General features: G+C 40.0%; 1 protein-coding gene across 5 annotated transcripts in view; it reads left to right on the forward strand.

The window, feature by feature from the left end:
• ralgps2 (Ral GEF with PH domain and SH3 binding motif 2) overlaps positions 1-23,322 on the forward strand; it is a 470,074-nt gene that overhangs the window by 264,400 nt on the left and 182,352 nt on the right. For all 5 annotated transcript variants that reach the window (XR_015758209.1, XR_015758208.1, XR_015758210.1 and 2 more), the window contains exon 9: positions 9,712-9,838. Coding sequence is in view for 2 of the 5 variants with exons in the window: in XM_087990912.1 (XP_087847038.1) it covers positions 9,712-9,838 (127 nt within the window). In the remaining 3 variants the exon portion in view is untranslated. The remainder of the gene's footprint in view (positions 1-9,711; positions 9,839-23,322) is intronic.

The following is a 23,322-nucleotide window of genomic DNA, read 5'->3' on the forward strand; positions in this document are numbered from 1 at the left end:
TTCATTCCTGCTCTAAAAGGGTGACCTCTCATTTCAAAACAGTGCCCCTTAGTTCTGCACTGACCCACAAGAAGTAACATTGTTTCCACATTCATCTTATCAAGACCATTCAGGATCTTGTACACTTCAATCAAATCATTTCTGAACTCCAGTAGAAACAAGACCAGCCTGTCCAGCCTACCCTCATAAAACAATGCATTAATTTCAGGTATTAGTCTAGTAAACCACATCCGAACCACCCCTAATGCATTTAGAGCGTAAAACTTAGAACAGTACAGCACAGTACAGACCCTTTGGCCCTTGATGTTGTGCTGATCTTTTATCCAACCCCAAGATCAAACCAACCTACATACCCTTCATTTTACTATCATCCATGTGCCTATCCAAGTGTCGGATAAATGTCCCTAATGACAAGGCTCTAACGGGTGACAAGGTAGCCATGAAGGAACTGAAGAATTTACCTAGGAGAACTAAAAGGCGGCATGAAAAGGCTTTCGTGAGTAGGTTTAAGGAAAACCCTAAGGCATTCTACACTTGCATGAGGAACAAGAGATTGGCTAGAGTGAGGGTAGGGCCGATCAGGGGTAGTGGAGGGAACTTGTACCTGGAGTTGGAGGAGGTGTGGGGGAGGTCCTTAATGAATACTTCCCTTCAGTATTCACTATTGACAGTGATCTTCTTGTTTGTGAGGACAATGTGAAACAGGTTGATATGAAGAAGGAGAATGTACTAAACATTTTGAAAAACTTAAGGATAGAAAAGTCCACTGGGATATACTCAAGGTTACTACAGGAAGTTAGGGAAGAGATTGCTGTGCCTTTGGTGATGATCTTTGTGTCCTTTCTGTCCATTGGAGTAATACCAGATGACTGGAGAGTGGCAAATGTCCCTAACATATCTGACTCTACTACCACCACTGGCAGAGCATTCCTCACACCCATCACCCTGTCATTAGGGACACTTAACCGACACTTGGATAGACACATGGATGATAGTAACATGAAGGGTACCCGAAGTTGGAGGAGGTATTGACAGTGATCTTGTTGTTTGTGAGGACAACGTGAAACAGGTGGAAGGGTGGGTGAATAAGTTAGCCGATGACACGAAGTTTGGTGGAGTTATCGATAGTGTAGAGGGCTGTTGTAAATTGCAGCAGGACATTGACAGGATGCAGAACTGGACTGATAAGTGGCAGATGGAGTTCAGCCTGGAAAAGTGTGAAGTGATTCATTTTGAATTTGAATTTGAATGCAGAATACAGAGTTAAAGGCATGACTCTTGGCAATGTGGAGGAACAGAGGGATCCTGGGGTCCATGTCCATAGATCCCTCAAAGTTGCCAAACAAGTTGATAGGATTGTTAAGAAGGCATATGGTGTGTTGGCTTTCATTAGCAGGGAGATTGAGTTTAACAACTGTGAGGTTATGCTGCAGTTCTAAAGAGCCATGATTAGACCTTACTTGGAATATTGTGTTCAGTTCTGTTTGCCTCATTATAGAAAGGATGTGGAAGCTTTAGAGAGGGTGCAGAGGAGATTTGCCAGGATGTTGCCTGGACTGGAGGGCATGGGCAGAAGTGGGTACTGCAGTTGCTGGAGATTAGTCAAGATTAGAGTGGTGCTGGAAAAGCACAGCAGGTCAGGCAGCATCCAAGGTTGGACTGGAGGGCATGTCTTATGAAGAAAGGTTGAGGGAGCTAAGGCTTTTCTCATTGGAGCGAAGAAGGATGAGGGGTGACTTGTGAGAGGTGAACAAGATGATGAGAGACATAGATTTGATAGCCAGAGACTTTTTCCCAGGTCAGAAATGGTTACCAAATGGGAGCATAATTTGAAGGCGATTGGAGGAAAGTTTAAGGGAGATGTCAGAGGCACATTCTTTGCACAGAGTGGTGGGTGTGAGGAATGCTCTGCCAGTGGTGGTAGTCGAGTCAGATACATTAGGGACATTTAAGCGACTCTTGGATAGGCGCATGGATGATAGTAAAATGAAGGGTATGTAGGTTAGTTTAATTTTAAGAGTAGGATAAAAAGTCAGCACAACATCAAGGGCTGAAGGGCTGTATTGTTCTATGTTCTATATGTCTGGCTCAACTACCACTTCTGGCAGTGCATTCCACGCACCCACCACCCTCTTGTAAAGAGCCCACCTCTGATATTTCCCCTAAACCTTCCCCCAGTTACCTTAAAATGATGTCCCCTCGTGATAGCCATTTCTGCCCTGGGAAAAATTCTCTGGCTATCCACTCTATCTATGCCTCTCATCATCTTGTACACCTATATCAAGTCACGTCTCTTTCTTCTTGGCTCCAGTAAGAAAAGCACTTAGTTTTCTCCTTTGCATAAAAATTGCACACAGTACTCAAAGTAAGGTCTCACCAATGCCTTGCATAATTGTATAACATCTCTACTTTTATGTTCAATTCTTCTTTTAATGGACGATAGCAACTCATTAGCTTCCCTATTTATGTGCTGTATTTGCATACTAATGTTTTGTGACTCTTGTACTAAAATACCTAAAGTCCTCTGAATGCTGGAATTCTGCAGTCATTCTCCATTTAAGTAATACTCTGCTTTTCATTCTTTTGCCAAAATAACTTAATAAGTTAGCTAGTTTCAGCAGATTCTCTGTTTTAGTGAAACTGGCACATTGTTTTTTTTTAAGAGCACAAATGCAAAGGTGGTAGGACAGTTGATGTGTTACAGCTGTAGCATGTGGGAGCTCTTGGATTGCACACAACAAATGTGTAAGTGTTTGCAGTTGAGTTTCTGGTCAGATGTTTTGATAGTAGTAAGGCTGTTGTGACACAGTGGTAACGTCTCTAACTCTAAGCTAGAAGGCAGGGATTCAAGTCCCATCTACCCCTGGAGAAATTGATTCAAATATTTGAGTTGGTTGTTTCGCTGCGGTCATTGTGAAGCATCATAGAGGTGGAAAGTAACTTTTTTATCGGACACATAATATTCCATCTGCTATTTCTTTGTTGACTCATTTAACCTGCCTATATCTCTCTACAGACTTTGTGTCATCCATACCTACTTGCCTTCTGATCTATTTTGTGTCATCAACAAATATGACCACAGTATTTCACTTTCTTCATCATAGACTGTAATATACATTGTAAGTAATTTGGACCCCAGCACTGATCCCTGTGGCACACTGTTATTTAAAAGTTGCTATCCTGAAAATAAGTGTTGATCTCAACTCTCTGACTTCTATCAGTTAGCCAATCTTCTATCTATGTTAATATACTACTTGCAACACCATGAGCTCTTCACAAAATAATGGGCTGTTATCTTATTATATGGACAGATGTGTGGTATCTTACCAAATGCCTTCTGAAAATCCAAATATATTAATCCACTGCTCCCCCTTTACCTAGCCTGCTTGCTACCTTCTCAAATTTGTCAGTATAATTTCTCCTTCATGAAGCCATGCTGACTCTGCTTATTCATATTATGTATTTCTAAATACTCTGCTATTGCATTTTTTATAACAGTACAACTGTTCACATTTTCCCAATAACAAACATAAAACTAACTGGCCAACAATAATCTTTTTTTGTCTCCTTCCCTTTTTTAAACAAAGGTGTTGCATTGCCAGTTTTCCAGTCTTCTGGGACTTTTTCAGAATGTAAGGAATCTTGGAAGGTTGCTACCTATATCCAGTATCTCTATGGCTACTTGCTTTAATATACCAGGATGCATTCCATCAGGTCCAGAAGGCATACTGGCCTCTACCCATTAGCTATCGCAGTACTTTTTTTCTAGTGTTAGTTATTGTGTTTATTTTGTCTCATCCTTTTTACCCTCTTGGTTACTTATTATTTTAGAATGCTAAAAATATTTTTGTACTGTGAAAATTGATACAAAGTATTTTTCAACTCTACTGCCATTTAATTGCTCCCCATTATTATTTCCCATCCTCCATCTCTAAGGTGTATATGTTCTCTTTGGCATTTCTCTTCCATTTTATGTACTAAAAGACTCTCTTGCTGTCTGCCTTGATATAACATGCAAGTTTCCCCACAAAGTATATTTTGTCCATGATGTGAAGATGCTAGAGTTGGACTGGGGTGGACAAAGTCAAAAATCAAATGACACCAAGTTCTCGTCCAACAGGGTTTATTTGAAATTGCAAGCTTTCGGAGCTCAGCTCCTTCCTCAGGCATGGGAGAATAGAGAGGTATAAGACATAGTACTTATAAGCAAAAGAATTAACAACTTCAAAACTGGCTGCCATTGATGAAACCTTGAATCTGTTAGGAAGTAGGCTGCTGATTAAAATGCAAAATCCAAGTTCTTTCATCAATGTACAAGAGGTGACATGTCAGGTTAGACAAATCACTCTAGGTGTGAGGTCCTGCTTTGGGTCTGTCTGTGGTTTAAGGTAAGATCAGGTTGATCAGAAAGGAATCTTGAATGAAATAACCCCCCCCCCCACCTCCCCACCGCATTTGTGCATGAGCGAGAGATTGTGTGTGGGTGTGAGAGAGTGAGTCTGTACAGGTGTGAGTCTGTGTGTGTGACAGTTTGTGTGATGGGGGTTACCTGTAGTTACCCAAGATCACAGTTGTGGCTGTCCTAATGTATATGGAACTTAGTTATCAGCTTCCCACAGAGATTTTGCTTTGTTGCATGTCTTGAAGTCTCCCATGGAGGATGCTCAACTGAAGATTGCAGTCTGAACGTCCTGCATTGCTGAAGTATTCCCCGACTGGGAGGGAACCTTCCTGTATGTTGATCATTGTGCGGTGTCCATTCATCCATTGTTATCGTATCTGCATGGTCTCCCCAATGTACCATGCCTGCGGGTATCCTTGCCTGCATCATATAAGATAGACGATATTGGCTGAGTCACATGAGTACCTGCCGTGTATGAGGTGGGTGGTATTCCCAAGTGTGATGGTACTATCCATGTTGATGATCTGACATGTCATGCAGAGGCTGCCATGGTCAGGTTGTGTGGTATTGTGGTTGATTTTGTTCTGAAGGCTGGGTAATTTGCTGTGATCAATGGTCTGTTTAAGGTTCAGCAGTTATTTGAAGGCAAGAAGTGGAGGCGTAGGGAAGATCGTAACGAGGTATTCATCGTCATTGATCATGTGTTGAAGGCTACGCTGAACATGGTGTATTGTGTTTTCTCCCTCTATTATTTTAGTCACAATGTCATAGAGGATGAATTCCTAGTATATGGGATGGTTTTCTGGACCAATATGTTGAGGAGCCAGCTGGAGAACAGGCCATCTTAGAGTGGGTATCATCCAATAGAAAAAGTTGAGACACACCCCTTGGGGATGAGCGACCATAATATGATAGAATTTTTCATCGAGATGGGTACTAAGGTAGTTGATTCTGAGACTGGGGTCCTGAATCTTAATAAGAAATACTACAATGGTATGAGGTGTGAATTGTCTGTGACAGATTGGGAAATGTAACTGAAAGGAATGATAGTGGTTAGGCAATGGTAAATATTCAAAGAGTGAGTGCAAAGATAACTGTGACCAAATTAGAGTATCTGTGTGAAATGAGGTAGTTTTAGATGCAAAAAAAGCGTACAAATTGGCTAGAAAAAACAACAAGCCTGAGGATTAGAAACTATCTAGAAGTCAGCAAAGGTGGACCAAGGGATCAATTAAATAGGGGAAAGATAGATTGTGAGAATAAGCTTGCAGGGAACACAAAAACTGACACTTAAGGTTTCTATAAGAATGTAAAGAGAAGCAGATTGGTGAAAACTAATGTAGGTCCCTTATAGCCAGCAACGGGGGAAATTTATAATGGGGAAGAAAAAAATGGCTGACGATTTGAATTCATATCTTGCTTTTGTCTTCACGAAGGAGGACACAAATAACATACCAGGAATGATGGGGAACACAGGATTTAGTGAGAGGGAGAAATTGAAGAAAATCTGTATTATTTGAGAAATAATGTTAGAGAAATTGATGATACCGAAGGCTGATAAATCCCCAGGCTCTGATAATCTATATGGGCGGCATGGTGGCACAGTGGTTAGCACTGCTGTGTCACAGCGCCAGAGACCCGGGTTCAATTCCTGCCTCAGGCGATTGACTGTGTGGAGTTTGCACATTCTCCCTATGTCTGCGTGGGTTTCCTCCAGGTGTTCCGGTTTCCTCCCACAGTCCAAAAATGTGCAGGTTAAGTGAATTGGCCATGCTAAATTGCCCATAGTGTTAGGTGTAGGGGAATGGGTCTGGGTGGGTGCGCTTTGGCGGGTCAGTGTGGACTTGTTGGGCCGAAGGGCCTGTTTCCACACTGTAAGTAATCTAATCTAATCCTAGAGGATTTAAGGAAGTGGCTCTAGAAATCGTGGCTGCTTTGGTGGGCAATCTTCCAAGAATTTGAAATAGTTCCTATAGATTGGAGGGTAGCTAATAAAGCTTCACTGCTTTAAAAAGGGAGGTAGAGAGAAGTCAGAGAATTATAGACCAGAGAGCCTAATGTTAGTAGTAGGGAAGATGCCATACTAAGTTATCAAGGATTTTTTAGTAGACCACTTAGAAAACAGTGGCATAATCAGACACAGTAAGCATGGATTTTCAAAAGCAATTTGCAAATTTACTGGAATTCTTTGAGCTAGTAGAGTTGATTTTGGGAGCAAGTGGATATGGTTTATTGAACTTTCAGAATGCTTTCAGCAAAGTCCCCATAAGAGATTATTGTGTAAAATTAAAGCACATGGTATTGGGAGTAGTGAATTGAGATGGATAGAAAGTTGGTTAGTAGATGGTGTTGTGGTCTAGGCCAGGCCCCTCAAAATATGATAAGAAGGTAACCTAGACCGGAACTTTTTTTTTATTTTAAAGGCAGATGGGTAGTGGCTATTCCATGTGTGATACAACTGGTCAAACCTCTCTGCTTTAAGCAAAACAGAATGTATTTAAATACTACAGTTAAAGCATAAACAAAATAAAGTGTAATTTAGAATAATTTAACTATTGGAAAATGTAACCGACCCGATGCAGTAACTATTACTAATTAACTGTTCCAATAAAATAACATCCCTCAAACACACCCCTTGGCAAAAAGGTAAATTCAAACACAGATCCTTACAGGCAGGAGGGAGCAACATCTAAAGAGATTTCAGAAGAAGGTCAGAGGAGTTCTTTACTGAAGCTTGCAACTCTCCTGGACACTCATATCTTGTGACTGCTACAACTAAAACAAACTCAAAATAACCTGAATTAGGAGAACTGGCCACTCCACTTCCATTCTTAAACTAGACCCTTCGGTACCTCTGCCTTTACAACCTTTTCTTCAAAAAAAAACCAAGGACAAATAACCTTTTTAAAGTTACAACATCATCATAACAGTAAACAAAGAGTAGGAATAAATGAGTCTTTTTCGGAATGGCAAGCAATGACTAGTGGGGTACTGCAGGGATCAGTAGGATCACACAGCAACTCACAATATATGTTGATGATTTAGATGAGGGAACTAAATGTAATATCTCAAAATTTGTCAGATGACACAAAGCTGGGTGGAAGATTGAGCTGTCAGGATGATGCAGAGATGTTGTACTGTGATTTGAACAGGCTGAGTGAATTGGCAAATGCAATATCATATAATGTGTATAAATGTGAGGTTGTGCGCTTGGTAGCAAAAAAAGGAAGGGAGAATGTTATTTGAATGGCTGTAAATTGAAAGAGTGGAATGTTGAAGAAGACCTGGGTTTCCTTGTGTACATGTCATGCAAAGTAAGTGTGGAGATGCATCAAGTAGTAAAGAAGGCAAAGTGTATTTTGGCCTTCAGAGTGAAATAGATTGGCCTTCATAATGAGTGGATTCAAATACAGCAACAAGAATGTCTTGCTACAATTATACAGGACATTGGTGAGGCCATATCTGGAATATTGTATGCAGTTTAGGTCTCCTTTTATGAAGATGAATGTTCTTGCTTTAGAAGGAATGAAGTGAAAGTTTACTGAACTGATTCCTGGGATTGCAATACTGATGTCTTGAGGAGAGATTGAGTCAGTTAGGATTGTATTCCGTGGAGTTTATAAGAATGAGGGGGAATCTCGTACAAACATATAAAATTCTAACAGGACTATACAGGTTAGATGTATGGGGAGGCAGTGGCCTAGTGGTATTATCACTAGACTATTAATCCAGAAACTTAGCCCATTTTCTGGGAACCTGGATTTGAATCTAAGTGGAATTTGAATTGAATTTTTAAAAATCTGGAGCTAAGAATCTACTGATGACCATGAAATCGTTGTCAATTGTCAGAAAGGTCCATCTGGTTTGCTAATGTCCTTCAGGGAAGGAAATCTACCATCCTCACCTGGTCTGGGTTTACTCTCAATTGCCATCTGAAATGGGCTAGCAAGCCATTCAGTTGTGCAATTGCTACAGAGTCTCAAAGAAATGGAACTGGACGGATCACCTGACATTGACCTCAACACCAATAAGAACAAATGGCAGAAACAGCCCTGTCAACCCTGCAAAGTCCTCCTTACTAACATCTGGGGGATGGTGCCAAAATTGGGGTAGCTGTCTTACAGACTAGTGGAGCAACAGCCCGATATGTTCATACTCAGGGAATCATACCTTACAGACAATGTCCCAGACACCTTCCCTAGATGTGTCCTGTCCCACTGACAGGACAGACCCAGCAGAGTGGTATATAGTTGTGAGGGCGTTGCCCTGAGAGTCCTCAACATTGACTCTGGACCCCATGAAGTCTCGTGCTTTCAAGTTAAACAAGGACAAAGAAGCCTCCTGCTGATAACCACGTACTGTCCTCCCTTCACTGATTAATCGATATTCCTTCATGTTGAATAACACTTAGAGGGATCACTGAGGATGACAAGGGCTCAAAATGTACTCTGTGTGGGAGATTTCAACGCCGACCACCAAGAGTAGCTTGGCAGCTGGTTGAGTTCTAAAGGACACTGCTGCTAGACTGGGTTTGCAGCATTTGGTGAAGGAATTAACAAAAGGGAAAACATACTTGACCTTATCTTTATCAATCTGCCAGCTGCAGATGCATCTGTCCATGATGGTGTCAGTAAGAGCAACAACTGTACAGTCCTTCTCAAGCCAAAATCCTGCCTTCACATTAAGAATAACCTCCATTGTATTGTGTGGTACTATCACCATGCTAAATGGGATGGACTTCAAACAGCAACTCCAGACTGGGCATCCATGTGGTGCTGTGGGCCATTATCATCAGCAGAATTTTACTCTAGCACAATCTGCATACCTCACTCAATCATTACCATCAAGCTAATGTATCAACTGTGGTTCAGTGGGGAGTGCAGGAGGGCATGCCAGGAGCTTCACCAGACATACCTGAAAATAAGGTGAAGCAACCAAACAGGACTAATGTTCTAACATACCAAACAGCTTAATTAACAAGTTTAATGCATCATCTGCACTATTGCATCAATTCAGGACTGCAGTAACGCGATGCTTAGAACATATGTTGAAGCCCTGAGATTAACCAGAAATTAAGGTTCCATACTCTGTATAAACATGTTTCCTTAGGCATCAAATTTTAATTGAGGAACAGACAATTCAATATGATAACAATTTTTTATGTCTGCTAGAGGCATTTCCATTGTGTGCATTCACCAAAAGTCCTTGAAGATCTATTCCTAATATTTCCACTATTTATGTTATTATATACTATTTATCATTGAATGTTATTATACGGTGTCTTATTTTTCCTAATTTTGTTTTCACAGCTTTTAAGCAGGAAAGATAAAACAACATTTGAAAAATTAGAATATCTGGTGTCGAAAGAGGACAATTACAAGAGGCTCAGGGATTATGTTAATAGTTTGAAGATGACTCCATGTATTCCATATTTAGGTAAGGATTGCAGTTTTGAATTCTTAAAGAAGCAGTGATGCATCCAAGTACTTGTTAGAGGCTTGAACTAGATGATGAGTAGCTAAAATAGAAGGTTACTGCTAATGATTGACTGTTTAAATGTGTTTACATTTTGAGAAATATTCTGAAAATATATGTGGAGATCTTGCCAGTGGTAAATGCAGGTATGGTCATTGATCAATTAATTATTTGAGTGAATTGCCAGTCATTGAGTTAAGTAATGGTACACAAGCAATCATATGACGATTTCTTATCTATATTTATTTCCAACATTTACTAATATGATTTTTGAATGTAAAAAAATGAGAGAGGAACTATTTGTGTGATTTTATCTATTTAAAGGGAATATAAAGTTGCTATTTTCAATACTTGCCAACTTTAGTGAAATGATCCCAACACACATACTTTGTGCAGTGATAGAGCTAGAAAATAAGAGGACCCATCTACTCACTTGAGAGTTATGATACACAGATTGCTGGTTATGCAAACCTATTCATCTTATTATGCAAATCTGAGATGAGATTGTCAAAGTTTGTGAGAAGATTTGTAGCTTGGGTGCTCGTTGTTGTGGTTGTATTCACCGAGCTGGGAATTTGTGTTGCAGACGTTTCGTCCCCTGTCTAGGTGACATCCTCAGTGCTTGGGAGCCTCCTGTGAAGCGCTTCTGTGATCTTTCCTCCGGCATTTGTAGTGGTTTGAATCTGCCGCTTCCGGTTGTCAGTTCCAGCTGTCCACTGCAGTGGTCGGTATATTGGGTCCAGGTGGATATGCTTATTGATTGAATCTGTGGATGAGTGCCATGCCTCTAGGAATTCCCTGGCTGTTCTCTGTTTGGCTTGTCCTATAATAGTAATGTTGTCCCAGTCGAATTCACGTTGCTTGTCATCTGCGTGTGTGGCTACTAAGGATAGCTGGTCATGTCGTTTTGTGGCTAGTTGGTGTGCCATGAACTAGCAACAAAACGACACGACCAGCTATCCTTAGTAGCCACACACGCAGATGACAAGCAACATGAATTCGACTGGGACAACACCAAAAGTGTCAAATATGGTTTGAGAGTTTCCTATTAGGCTGCTTGAAGTTGTTGACCCTACTATTGTAAACTGTTTTCAGCAATATTTAAATTTGAAGGGTGAAGCAGTACACAGCACAAGTCAATAAAATAGACTATTCAATTACCTCCTTGGAGTTCTCCTCCATGATTGGAAACCTGTAGAAATTCACGAGTTTTGTTTTCGTATGTAAAAGTGTTTTGGCAAATAGTAAAAGCATTTCATGTATTGTAAAGAACTTGTGCTGTATAAAACTTTAAAAAGGTTTTAAAATTTTCAAGGGAACACATTACATTGCATGCAATAAACAAGTGAAATCTGTGGAAGTTGCATTTGCTTCTATTTAATTTTGCTTAATGAGTATCATAGTTTGTAGCTTTATTTGTTAAACGTATTTGAGTGCGACTCACTATCAATTGAGTTTGAGTGTTTCTATTGCCTACCATTTGTGGTCTATACTTCAGCAAAATTGATGATTGCATGCGTTACAGCATGCTATGTCGAATTATCATGTGTAAGAATATTCTTTGCCATCTCCACTCTCTTTAGGAAGTAATGATTGCATTAATTCAATTTCGACAGTTGAAACTAGGGCTTACTTATAACACTTTCTGTCCATTCACATTGCCTAAACATCTCAACTTTGTCTAAAGACAAATATTTATAAAATTCATGGTTTTTTTTTACACTGGTGTTTTCTCTTTCTTATTGCAGTTATATGTGAAACCTTGAGGATGCTGGATTGCATAGAATTATTTAGAATTTGTACTACAAAGAAAGCCATTTGACCCAATGCTGGTACTTGTGTTTCACACATTTCCCCCTACCCTACCTCATCTCAACTATCATCATTTGTTTCGACTGATCATCATTTGTTTCTATTGCTTCTTCCCTCGTGCACTTATCTAACTTATACCTGAATTAGATTGGGAACATCTCAATAGTTCGCTAAATAAAGAAATATGGATTTTCATTCCCATAATCCAACTTTTCTTTAAATTGTATAGGAGTGCAGTGGCCCAGATGTTCCCCAGAGAAAGTGCACAGTTAGGCCCCCTTAATTCACTGCTTGTATATGGCTTTGCAAAACAATTCAAAGATCCCATATGGTTAAACAGATTAACAAATTTACCATGTAAGAGCGTACATTTCCTCAGAGATAGTCATGTGTATCTCCTCTGTCAATGGGTTGAAGGCAATGCATAGTGTATAAACATAATCTGCCATTTTCATGTCAATTTCCTGTTTATGGAAACTGGACACATACATTGTAGCATGAAGGAAAGTTTGAGTTGAATATTTTTATTCTACTGCCCATTTCTCAATGACTAGTGTAAACATTTAGCCAGTTATCAAATAAACTTAAAAGTATATGTTTCGGACTTTGGATTATTAGGCATTTATTCAAATTCTGCTGTCCACAGGGTGACCAACATAACATACAAGTTGAGATTGAAAAATTGCTGCTTTTAGTTTATTAGCATAAGTTTATTGAAAAATTCTTACCAAGATTGAATTCGACAGCAAGAATGAGTGTCTATAAAAAGTCACTTGTCTTTCCACTTATGCTATTGTCAGAGTATAAATATAGTCCATATTCAGACCGAGGGCCTGACCAAACAGCAGGGCAAAGAGGACTGAAGCTCTCCCGGGGAGATTTTCGCACTGTGCTTGGATTTGCAATCACTTGATCTTTGACACATGCTTAGACTTGTGAATGCAGGATGTGACCACACATTGGCTGTTGAATGCACAGTACACAGATGACTTACCTTTGTTCAATTCCTATGTTTTGTGCATAATAAATCTATAATACGAAGTGTTGTGCTGATCTGATTTAGAGCAATAATTGATGTTTCACAGGTGGATCTGCAAATAAAATTGCTTGCCTGTTTGTTTATTAATCTAAACATATTCTATTTCAGCCTGATTACTTATCTACAGCCTGAAATTTGAAACATTTGTTTGTTTACTGTTAATATTACCGAAAATGCACATGTTGGAATTTAAACAAAGCACAACATACTAGAAGTATTCTGCCGATGAAGCAACATCTGTAGAATGAGAAACATTAAGGTTAGCCTAACCCTGACTTTACAGGTTGATGTTGCATCAAAAAGATTGAACTCTGATTGACCTCAATTTAGAACAAAGTTCAAAAGCAAAAAAAAATGGTCAGGCAGTTTTCCAAGACAGGCAAAAGCTGCAAAGAAAATTTGTTTCAAATGTTTTTCTCTTTTTGTGCATTTGAGGTTTTTCTCCCCCTTGTATTCTTGGAAAAATGTACAAACACATGCTGACTCTGGAAATTATGTTTCAACAGCTTTCTCAGGATTTTGAATTAAATTTCACTGTTGTCTCACTTTCTGGACATTTCAGTTTCCAGCAGATGGCTGATTATTATACCATGCAAAGGCAACTGAATAATGACTTCATGAAGAAGTAATTAGAGCTACTTGTATTCCAGGCTGTACCACCAATATTCAGACAAACACACAATCCCACTAGAGTATCAATAAAGAAAGCTATTAATCATCAGTTAGACTGAAAGCCTGGAGGTCTATATAAACTTGGATACTGGTCAAACTTATACACAGGCTAACTCAGAGAAAAAGAAGCAGCCAGTGATAAGAATGATAAGGAGATCCAAGAACTGATAAGCCGGAAAGAATGGCATTTCTGAGTGTAAAACCACAAACGCGCTTAAAAAAGGCGGGTCTTCAGGCAACTGAAGGCTGCTGTCCAACAATGAGCCCGTGGTATAAAGAACAGGTGGTGGGCAGGAAAGGGTCTAGAGGAGGACATACATAATGCGCAGGGTTTCTTCTGTGCTATCAAGACCACTTACTCATCAAACACCCAAGGCGCCACCCCACTGCTGGCCAAGGACAGAGTGACTCTTATTAAAGACAAAGAAGCCATCAAACAACACTGGGGGGGAGCACTTAAGAAACCATCTCAACCAGGGCTCTGTTCTCGATTTGAGCATCCTTAACCGCATCCCACAGTACATTATCTGCTATGAGCTCAACAACATCCTAGCCATGCATGAAATAGAGAAGGCAGTCCACCAACTTAAGAACAACAGAGCTACTTGAGCTGTTGGCGTTGAGGCATTGAGCTCTTGCTGCAGATACATGCCCTTATCTACCTTATTTCGAAGGAGGAGAGCATTCCAGTAGAGCTCAGAGATGCCGCATAAGGAAACTTATGGTAAATATTGAAGGCTGAAAACAGAGAGTGCCCGAGAAAGGTAAAGAAGTGGCATGGGGTTAGGAGAGGAAGAGGGTTCATGAAAAAACATTGATTGCTAACATGAAGGAACATCCAAAAGTGTTTCGTAAGTATATTAGGAGCAAGAACCAGGGAAAAAATAAGACCTGTTTGGCACCAAATTGGCAATCTGCAGAACCACAAGACAAGGTTAAGTGAGTACTTTGTCTTTCTCTCGTGAATACAGATGCAATGTACATATAGTAATTGGGGAGGAAGACTGTGATATACTTGACTGAATTAGTATTGTGACAGAGAAGGTAATATCAGTTTCAGCAGGCTTGAAAGTGGATAAATCCACAGGCCCACTTCATAAAATCATTAGATTCATGAAAGTGTGGAAACGGGTCATTTGGCCCAACAAGTCCATACCGACCCTCTGAGTATCCCACCCAGACCCATTCCCCTACTCTATTACTTTACACTTTGCCCTGACTAATGCATCTGACCTACACATCCCTGAACATTCTGGGCAATTTAGCATGGCCAATTCACCTAATTGCGCATCTTTGGACTGAGAGGAGAAAACCGGAGCACCTGTAGGAAAATCGCGCAGACACAGGCAGAATGTGCGAACTCCACACACAGTCGCCCGAGGCTGGAATCTAATCCAGATCTCTGGTGCTATGAGGCAGCAGTGCTAACCACTGAGTCACTGTGCCGCACTTGAGATGTATCTTCAGGCTGCTGTGGGGGGCAAGGGTGGAGAATGCAGAGGCTCTGACATTAATTTTCAAATCCTTTTTGGCCACAAGAGATGTGCCAGAGGACTAGAAGACAGCGAATGTGGTACCATTATTCAAGAAGGGTGGTTAGGATAAACCAGGAAATTTTAAGCTAGTGAGTCTGACATCCATGGTAGGGAAACGTAGGAAATGTTCTGATGGATATAATTAATCTCTACTTGGAGAGACAATGATTTTCAAGGTTAGTAAGCAAGGCTTTGAAAATAGGAGATCAGGTCTGATTAATTTGATTGAGCTTTTTTTGAGGGAGTGACTAGGTGTATAGTTGAGGGTAGTGTAGTCAATGTAGTTTACATGGACTTCAGTAAGGCGCCTGACTATTATGGAAGACTGTTAACAGCATTGGGTTCCAGGGAAAAATTGAGTGCAGAATTTACGTAATGATAGGAAATAGAAAGCAATGGCCAAAGGTTGTTTTTCTGACTGGAAGCCTGTGTCTAGTGGCATACCTCAGGGTTCGGTGTTTAGCCCCTTGTTGCCTCTGAATTTTTAAAAATTCTTTCTTTGTTCACTCATGGGACAGGTGCTTTGCTGGCTGGAACTGCATTTATTGCTCATCCCTAATTGCGCTTGAGAAGGTGGCATCAAGTTACTAACTTGAACCACTGCAACCCATGTGATGTATGTAGACTCACAATGCTATTTGGGAAGGAATTCCAGGACTTTGACTCAGTAACACTGAAGAAACTGATATATTTCCAAGTCAGGATGGTGAGTGGCTTGGAGGAGAACTTGCAGGCAGTGGTGTTCTCATGTATTTGCTGCCGCTGATCTTTTGTATGGTAGTGGTCATGGGTTTGGAAAGTGTTGTCTGAAGTGCTAAATGTCTCCATTGCATTTTGTAAATGGTGCACACTGCAGCAGAAGAGGATGAAGTAGATGTTAATGAAGGATTCAGTGTTAATTAAGCGGGCTGCTTTGTCCAGATGGTTTCGAGCTGCACTCATCCAGGCAAGTGGGGAATATTCCATCACATTCCTGACTTGTGCCTTGTTGATAGTGGAAAGGCTTTGAAGAGTCTGGACATTATTTACTCATTGCAAGATTCTTAGCCTCTAATTTGCCCTGTAGTCAAAGTACTTATATAACTCGGAGAAAGTGAGGACTGCAGTTGCTGGAGATAAGAGTGAAAAGTAAGGCATTGGAAAAGCACAGCAGGTCGGGCTGCATCCGAGGAGCAGAAGAATTGATGTTTCGAGCATAAGTCCTTCTTCAGTAATGTCAGTGATTCCTGATGAAGGCTAATGCCCAAAACGTCAACTCTCCTACTCCTCGGATGCTGCCTGACCCGCTGTGCTTTTCCAATGCCACCTTTTTGTTGTCACTGGAGCTGTGAACAATGGATCCAGTCACAGCAGGGGCTATGAGGAGGAACAAATTTAGGAGGAACAAATTGATCAGCAAACCCATAGCCAGCAGCAATCTGTAATGACTGTCAAACAGTGTCTACAATAATAGATAGCTGAAGGTCCTGTCGGCTTATGGAGGAGGTATAGGAGGCCGAGAGTCTAACCTCCTCAATGCAGTTTCCTCAAGATGGGTGAAGCCTATTGCCACTGAAGTGGTTGTCTTAAGATGCTATCACAGATCTGTCATCTCTCGGACCAGACTTGAGACCTGAAGGAATGGGTGGCCATCTTATCTTGGTGGCTGTCAAAGTGATAGCTGTGGTAAAATTGTATGTACCTGGCTGCTTCTGAGAATCCTGGAGAGCTGTGTGGGATCTGTCAATCCTCAGATCACAAATATATAAAGGTGTTAGCAATGCAGTTTGTGACAGATCACAATGTCTTCTCTTGTTTCCTGTGATGAGGCCAGCACGCAGCCCAGGCTTTAGGCTTTCTACACCTAGCTGGTTTCCCTTCAGTGCTATAAACCATAATGATGAGAATGACATAATGCGGCAAACTTTGTCAATAGAAAAGAATTCTGTTTCATCAATTTACAAATAATCTGCGATCATTTGTTACATGCCTTAGGAGACTGGGTCACGTATTCCAGAAGCTGGTATGATGCCTACGTCCTTGAGAACTTTCATGTTCCTGCTTTGTTTTAAGGGCCTGATGTTTACCATTGCTGATGAGTCACTCATGCAACCTTCTGACTGAAGTTGAGCCGAGGTACAATTCAACTTCCGCCAAGACCATCATTGAGCAGACGATGTTCCTTAATATCAGCTTCTTGGCTGGGGACGGGGTCTTGATATACAGTCCAGGCAAACTTTTCCTGTTTAGTTGAAAGTAAAATTTTCAACTGTTTGAAGGCTTTCCAACATGTCACTCTCTTACATTGAATAATAGCAAGATGTTAGGCTGCGTGGAAGTTAGGAAAAAGAATAGTATCCCTTAGACAGGGTTCGAACAGCCTGTGTAGCTTCATTCTTGTAGTTGCGATTAGATTGGCAGTTGTTCAGATTGGTGATAATGTCATACAAGCAATACATTTATGAATCTGAGTTTCTATTTGGATGCCCTCAGAAGGTATTTTGCTCTACTTCCTTCTCACTGTGTGTTCTGAATGGCATTGATTGACCTTGTACACAGCTGGGCTTTAGCTAAGGTGTGGTTACAGAAATCCTGAAAGATTGTGGCAGTGTTATGTAATTCAGTTACTTGTGCTACGGTGCCTAGACACAAGTGCTTCAGTTCTCTAAGGAGACCAGCAGGGAATTATGTGAAAGATCTTGCCTGAGCTGACAGACGGAAATCCTCTGTGAAGCTCTTCAAAATTGAGAGCCAGTTTTTGTAAACCTCAGCTCATTGTGTTTGGCTTCAGAGTGAAAAGACTGTATGGTACCTGTGCATATAAGAACAGTCATCAGCAGAAAGCGAAGGAATTGCTTTTGATGCTATCCCCTGAGACAAACATGGCCCATTATAATACATGACCTTCTCCCATTCTGATCTGTCAGCCTGTCTGAAGGAATCCTACAGGTTTTTTTCCTTTTACTTATTACAGTATACCTGGTTCCGTTGTCTTCCACACCACAGCATGTACACTTAAGTATTAGTGACACCTATATCTTAAGAATGAATGTTTTTAAATATTTTGAATTATTACAGGCAATTTATACTTGGGATTTTGGATGACGATCATGGAAAGCAAGAGCAGAAAATAACTATTTTGTCAAAATGGTCAGAATAAGTCTAAAGAATATTCTAGTATTTCTCAATTCATTCTCGGGACTTCGGTATTGTTAGCATTTATTGCCCATCATAATTGTTCCTGATTTAGTTCACTGGAGTTTCTGTGAAGTTGTATCCACAGTACTGTTTGATTAGAAGTGCGAGAATTTTGAAACAACAATGGTGTAGGAAATGCTACATATTTCCAAGTTAAGATGGTATGTATCATGAAAGGGACTTGGAGATGTTGTACCCACAAGTGCCTGCTTCACAGTAGTAGAAACAAGAAGCTCAGGCAAGGTGCTGCTGTGCTTCTTATAGACAGTGCATGGATTTGCAGAAAATTACCTCCAGTTATATGAGACTTACTGCACTGGCATGATTTGGAGATTGTGCAGAAGTAAAAAGACAGTGCAAGAATTTTAGAGTAGCAAGCAAAACCCATGGGGTGCCTAAGGATCAGCGCTTGAACCTCAACTGTTAACCGTGAATGTCTTGGAGGCACTGAAAGTAGAGTATCTAAGTGAGGTGATGATAAAAATCTGGATGGGAAATTACATTGCAAGATGTAGATATAAAAGCTAGAGAGGGATTTTGATCGAATGGTTACATGTTATTTAATAATGTGGCAGAGTTTACTGTGGGTATTTAATAGACTGATAACCTTTTGTTGAATTAGGCAACAAAAGACTTTAAGAGATTTTAAATATTTTTGTTGTAAATCAATAGTTTAGCGCAAACGACAATTTTCACCTTTACCTTCTAGACCTTTACCAGCACTCATTGAGGAAGAACATAGCTCTTGTTTCAAATCAGCCTATTTGGATGTGTTATGACACATATCCATAACGATGATACTTGAACCTTATGACACAGAAGTAGGGACTACCAATTACCTAATTAACAATGAACAGCCAACAAACATTACCCATAGCAACTGTGCAGAACTCATCTTTATTTTAATCAACCTGTTCTGACGTATTATCAATTGCCTCTGGGGGAGGTGGGACTTGAGCCAAGGTGTTCTGGCCCAAGAACTCAGTTCTATTTTAGCTTTTCTGTTAAACTATGACACAACTCTGGACAAGGTGGCTCTTGAGCATGGTCCGAGTAGCTCCAAGATAAGGACATTCCTACTGTGGTGATTATGATGAGGTCAGCCAGCTGGACGTCATAGAATTTGAGTTCCCTGATTGGGGATTAATCTAGTCCCATCAGGGTGCCTAGGCTGACAAAAAAAAGGGGACTGTCAGAAATACTGTTACTGAGATCTGACTCTGAATGGGCAGTGCTAAAGTCAAGGACAGTTCATGTGTAAATAAAGAGTGACTTGTATTAACTCATTGGTGGCCCAATGGAGAGGAACACCCAATAGCATATGCATTCAGGACTTTGGCTAATGCAAAGCATAAATAGGCTCCAATAGAGAAAGAAGGATTGGCAGTCATATTTGGAGTCAGGAAATTCCACCAATCCCTTTCTGGATGAAAATTTGTGATAATGATGGACCACAAACTCCCACTTGGCCTACTTAAAGGGGACAAGGCAGTGCTTCCCATAGCTTTTGGCCTAATTCATTGGTGGGCTATTACTAAGTGCTTATGATTACAAGTTAGAACACCTTCCAATGGGCTGAGTAGTGGAAGCAGATGCATAGAGCCACCTTCCATTCACAGTTTATAGCGATTTTGCTTCCCCTAATTGAAGAGTTTTAAATTTTCTGGACATGGTCCCAAACACAGCTGACAATATCAAACTTTGGCTGCAGAGAGATCCATTAATTTATCTGTTGAAACAACTGGTTGTGATGAAAGCCAAAGGTCCATCACAACTAGAATTGAAATCTTTTTGGATCTGGAGAGATAGATCAGTAGTGGACAGCGGAGTAAACAATAGCACATTATCTGTGACCAACACTTTCAGACTCCATGTGTTGCAAAAGATGCATGCAGTTTTTCTGTCATTGTCCCAGTGTTTGATGAATGGACCCTATGCACATCCAGCCACTTTGAGTGTGTGTCTACAATTGGGGTTGTTAATCTGGTCCAATCAGGGAGCCCTGGCTGACATAAAAAGAGGAGTGTCAGAAATGCTGACTCTGAATGAGACAGTACTGAAGTCAAAGGCTATTCATGTGTAAATAAAGGGTGACATGGTGACGGATACAGGCCTCTTTGGAGTTATTTCAGCCACTGCACAAGAGCCATGAGCTCAACTCTTGAATGCAAAGTACAATGGTCTGTTTTGGTTGGCCCTTAAGAGGGACCTGCATTTCTAACACTGTCATGGGGAAGTGTTGAATTATCCACTTTGATAGGAATAGAAAAGTAGATTTTCATCCAAGTGGGGGATCTAGTAAGTCTTGACATTAGGAGTGTATGAGTATCCTATGCACAAATCACAGAAATCTAAAGTGCACATACCTGCATAAATGCAGCTGCAACAGCACTTTAAAAAACTTAAATATTTACTACCTCCACTGCACTGTTGCAGCAGTGTGTACCCTTTGCAGGATCCACTACAGCAACTAACCAAAGCTGTTTCAGCAGTAACTTTGAAACTGAGATGTCAATCACATGGAAGAAAGAGGACAGCAGGCACAATGGAAATACTACCTCATGCAAATTTCCCTTCACCAGCTCCTGCAAATTTCTCTCCAAGTTGTACAAAATGCTGACCTCGAAATATATTAAAGTTCTTGCACTGTAAGTAGGCCAAACTCCTGCTTCTCCTTCCCAACCAGCACTATGGATGTACTGACAAGTTGAAGAAGGGAGCTCACCACCACCTTAAGTAATGAAGGATGAGTAACAATGCTGACTGTGTATAATGATGCCACTCCCATGAAAGAATTAGGAAGGCAAGACTCCTTTGGCATTTATCACAAGGAATTTGCAGTATAAAAGTAAGAAAATTATGCTGGAATTGTACAAATAGCATACTAGAGAGAAGAAACTTGCCTTATGCAGGTGCGACAGAGCTTTACTAGATGAATCCCTGGAATGAGGATTGCTTTGTGAGGAGTGATTGAGTTGAATGACTGAATATTCTATGGAGTTTCTGAACATTTTACAGAGCAAATATTGGAAGGCAAATATTGAAATCCCTTCATTTAGAAGGGATTTCCCTAGACAATTGTAGATGCATGGCCTATCAGTATATTCAGGTCTCAACACCATGGATCTTTGGTCTAAAGAAATCGAATGTTACGGATTTGTGTGTGGGAAGTTGGTCTTGAAGTTGAACCATTGAATAGTGAAGCAAACTAAAGGAACCACAATGACCTTCTCTTGTCTATTACTTTGCTCTGTTTATGTTTATTTACACTGAAATCATGTTGCACAGCTGGAAGGAATGAATAGTGGTTGAGGTGCTGATAAAGCAGGCTTCTTTGACCTGAATAGTCAAAGTTGTTAGAGCTGCACTGAACCTTGAAAATAAAGAATGTACCATTATATACCTCACATGCATTATAGGTGGGAAGTCAAGAGTTGAGTTACTCACCACAGAATCCTCAGCCACTCCTCTGAGCCACAATCTCTGTTAAAAACTTCACTCAGACCAATTGACCATGAAAGGTCCAGAATCTAGCACAGTCCCACATATGGAATGGTGATGGCAGGTAGTTGGCAACTTGTATCTTTAGCAAGTATTGAGAAAACATTTGCACTCATTCAAACTCTTAGCCATCAGGGAAGCTGGCAATAATATTACCTGATGGCAATGTAATCAGCCATCCATTTTACTACTTCTCTGCATTATAGCATGGATTTGGCTTGTAATGTGCATATTTCTTTTATTGTCTGCCATGAATTGGAGGTGACAATAATTTATTGAGGATAAAAAGGCCTTTTACCAAGTGAAGATTAATAAAAGATACAATTATCACAAAGTGCATTTTGTTTTAAAAGCATTTGGTATATAAAACCTGTTTAGAATATAATGTGCATGAATATATTGTTAGCTATTGGAAACCAAATTATTGTTAGGGAAAAGCATCGGAGGTGAGAGCAAAACAGGCCAATTTTTCCCCTCAATTTTGCACAGCTGTTCATCTAGAAAAAGACTGATTTTCTACCTCAGTGTCACAAAGTATATTTTGTTTTCAATAGTTTTACAACAGTAAAGGAGTTATTTGAACACTGAATGTAAAGGGAGTATGATGATGTAATCTTTCATTTTAGCAGGAGATAAGGCCCTTGTGCAAATTGAATCATTGACAAATCATAACTAGAAATAAATGTTTGTCAATTTTTAAAAAATATTCTGTTCTATGAACAACACTTTGTTAGAATTAAATAAGAGAAAATTCTAGACCTATTTCCATGTTTCAGCATAAAACCTGTTTGCTTGGCTTTGATTTTGAGTGCAGCACCTAAGCACTAAATTTTAAGTCTGTTGCTGTTGAAATTCTGTTGTCAAGTTCAAAACGTAATCCTGTTTCTGCCCTTACATGTACAGTTTATGTCTATATTACATGAAGGTGAGACCACTTCCATTGTAATGCTTGAAAAAGACTAAACTTGTTTGGCTTCATATGGTAACCAATAATATTATATAATATATAGAATTTACAACACAAAAGAGGCTATTCAGCCCATACATACCTTTGTTTTGCACAAACCTCCTTCTACTTAACATTATTAGCATATCCTTTTATTAACTCATTTGTATCCATAAACGTGTGATGTTCACTTCAACTCCTTCCAGTATCTAGTTCTACATGTCACCAAGTCTCTAGGTGAAGAGCCTTCTCCTGAGTTCTTAATGGATTTATCAATAATTATCTTACAGTTATGACACCTAGTTTTGGATTCCACTACAAGTATAAATATTACCTTTTCACTTTTGGACAGTTTAGTCAGTTGCAGTCAGATAATCAGATATGGCTACACGTGCGTTAAATGGTCACTTAACATTGAATTGTGTGCATCAACACAGATGGGTGTGACAAGGAGCTAATATGTAAGAAGGTTATTTTACTGAACTAATGTTATCAGAGCGCAAGTAAATCCCACAAGCAATAACACGTTACTATTAGTCTATAGTTACTATAGTTGAAAATTAATGAGACATTAATTTAGACATCAATAATATATCGGGTACGTTCAACAGATTATTTTGTATTTCATCCTCCTGTAAACGGAACAGGCAAATATCTGTGGTCTGCATTAATACATTGCTTTTGTAATGTTTAGAACATATTTACTCTAAGCTGATATGTGTACTGATATAGACAACAGTTGTTCGTTCATTGAATCGAATAT

The sequence above is a fragment of the Chiloscyllium plagiosum genome, unplaced genomic scaffold, assembly GCF_037043375.1.
Source record: "Chiloscyllium plagiosum isolate Xiang-an unplaced genomic scaffold, Cpla_swu_hap1 HiC_scaffold_9, whole genome shotgun sequence".
Classification (NCBI taxonomy): domain Eukaryota; kingdom Metazoa; phylum Chordata; class Chondrichthyes; order Orectolobiformes; family Hemiscylliidae; genus Chiloscyllium; species Chiloscyllium plagiosum.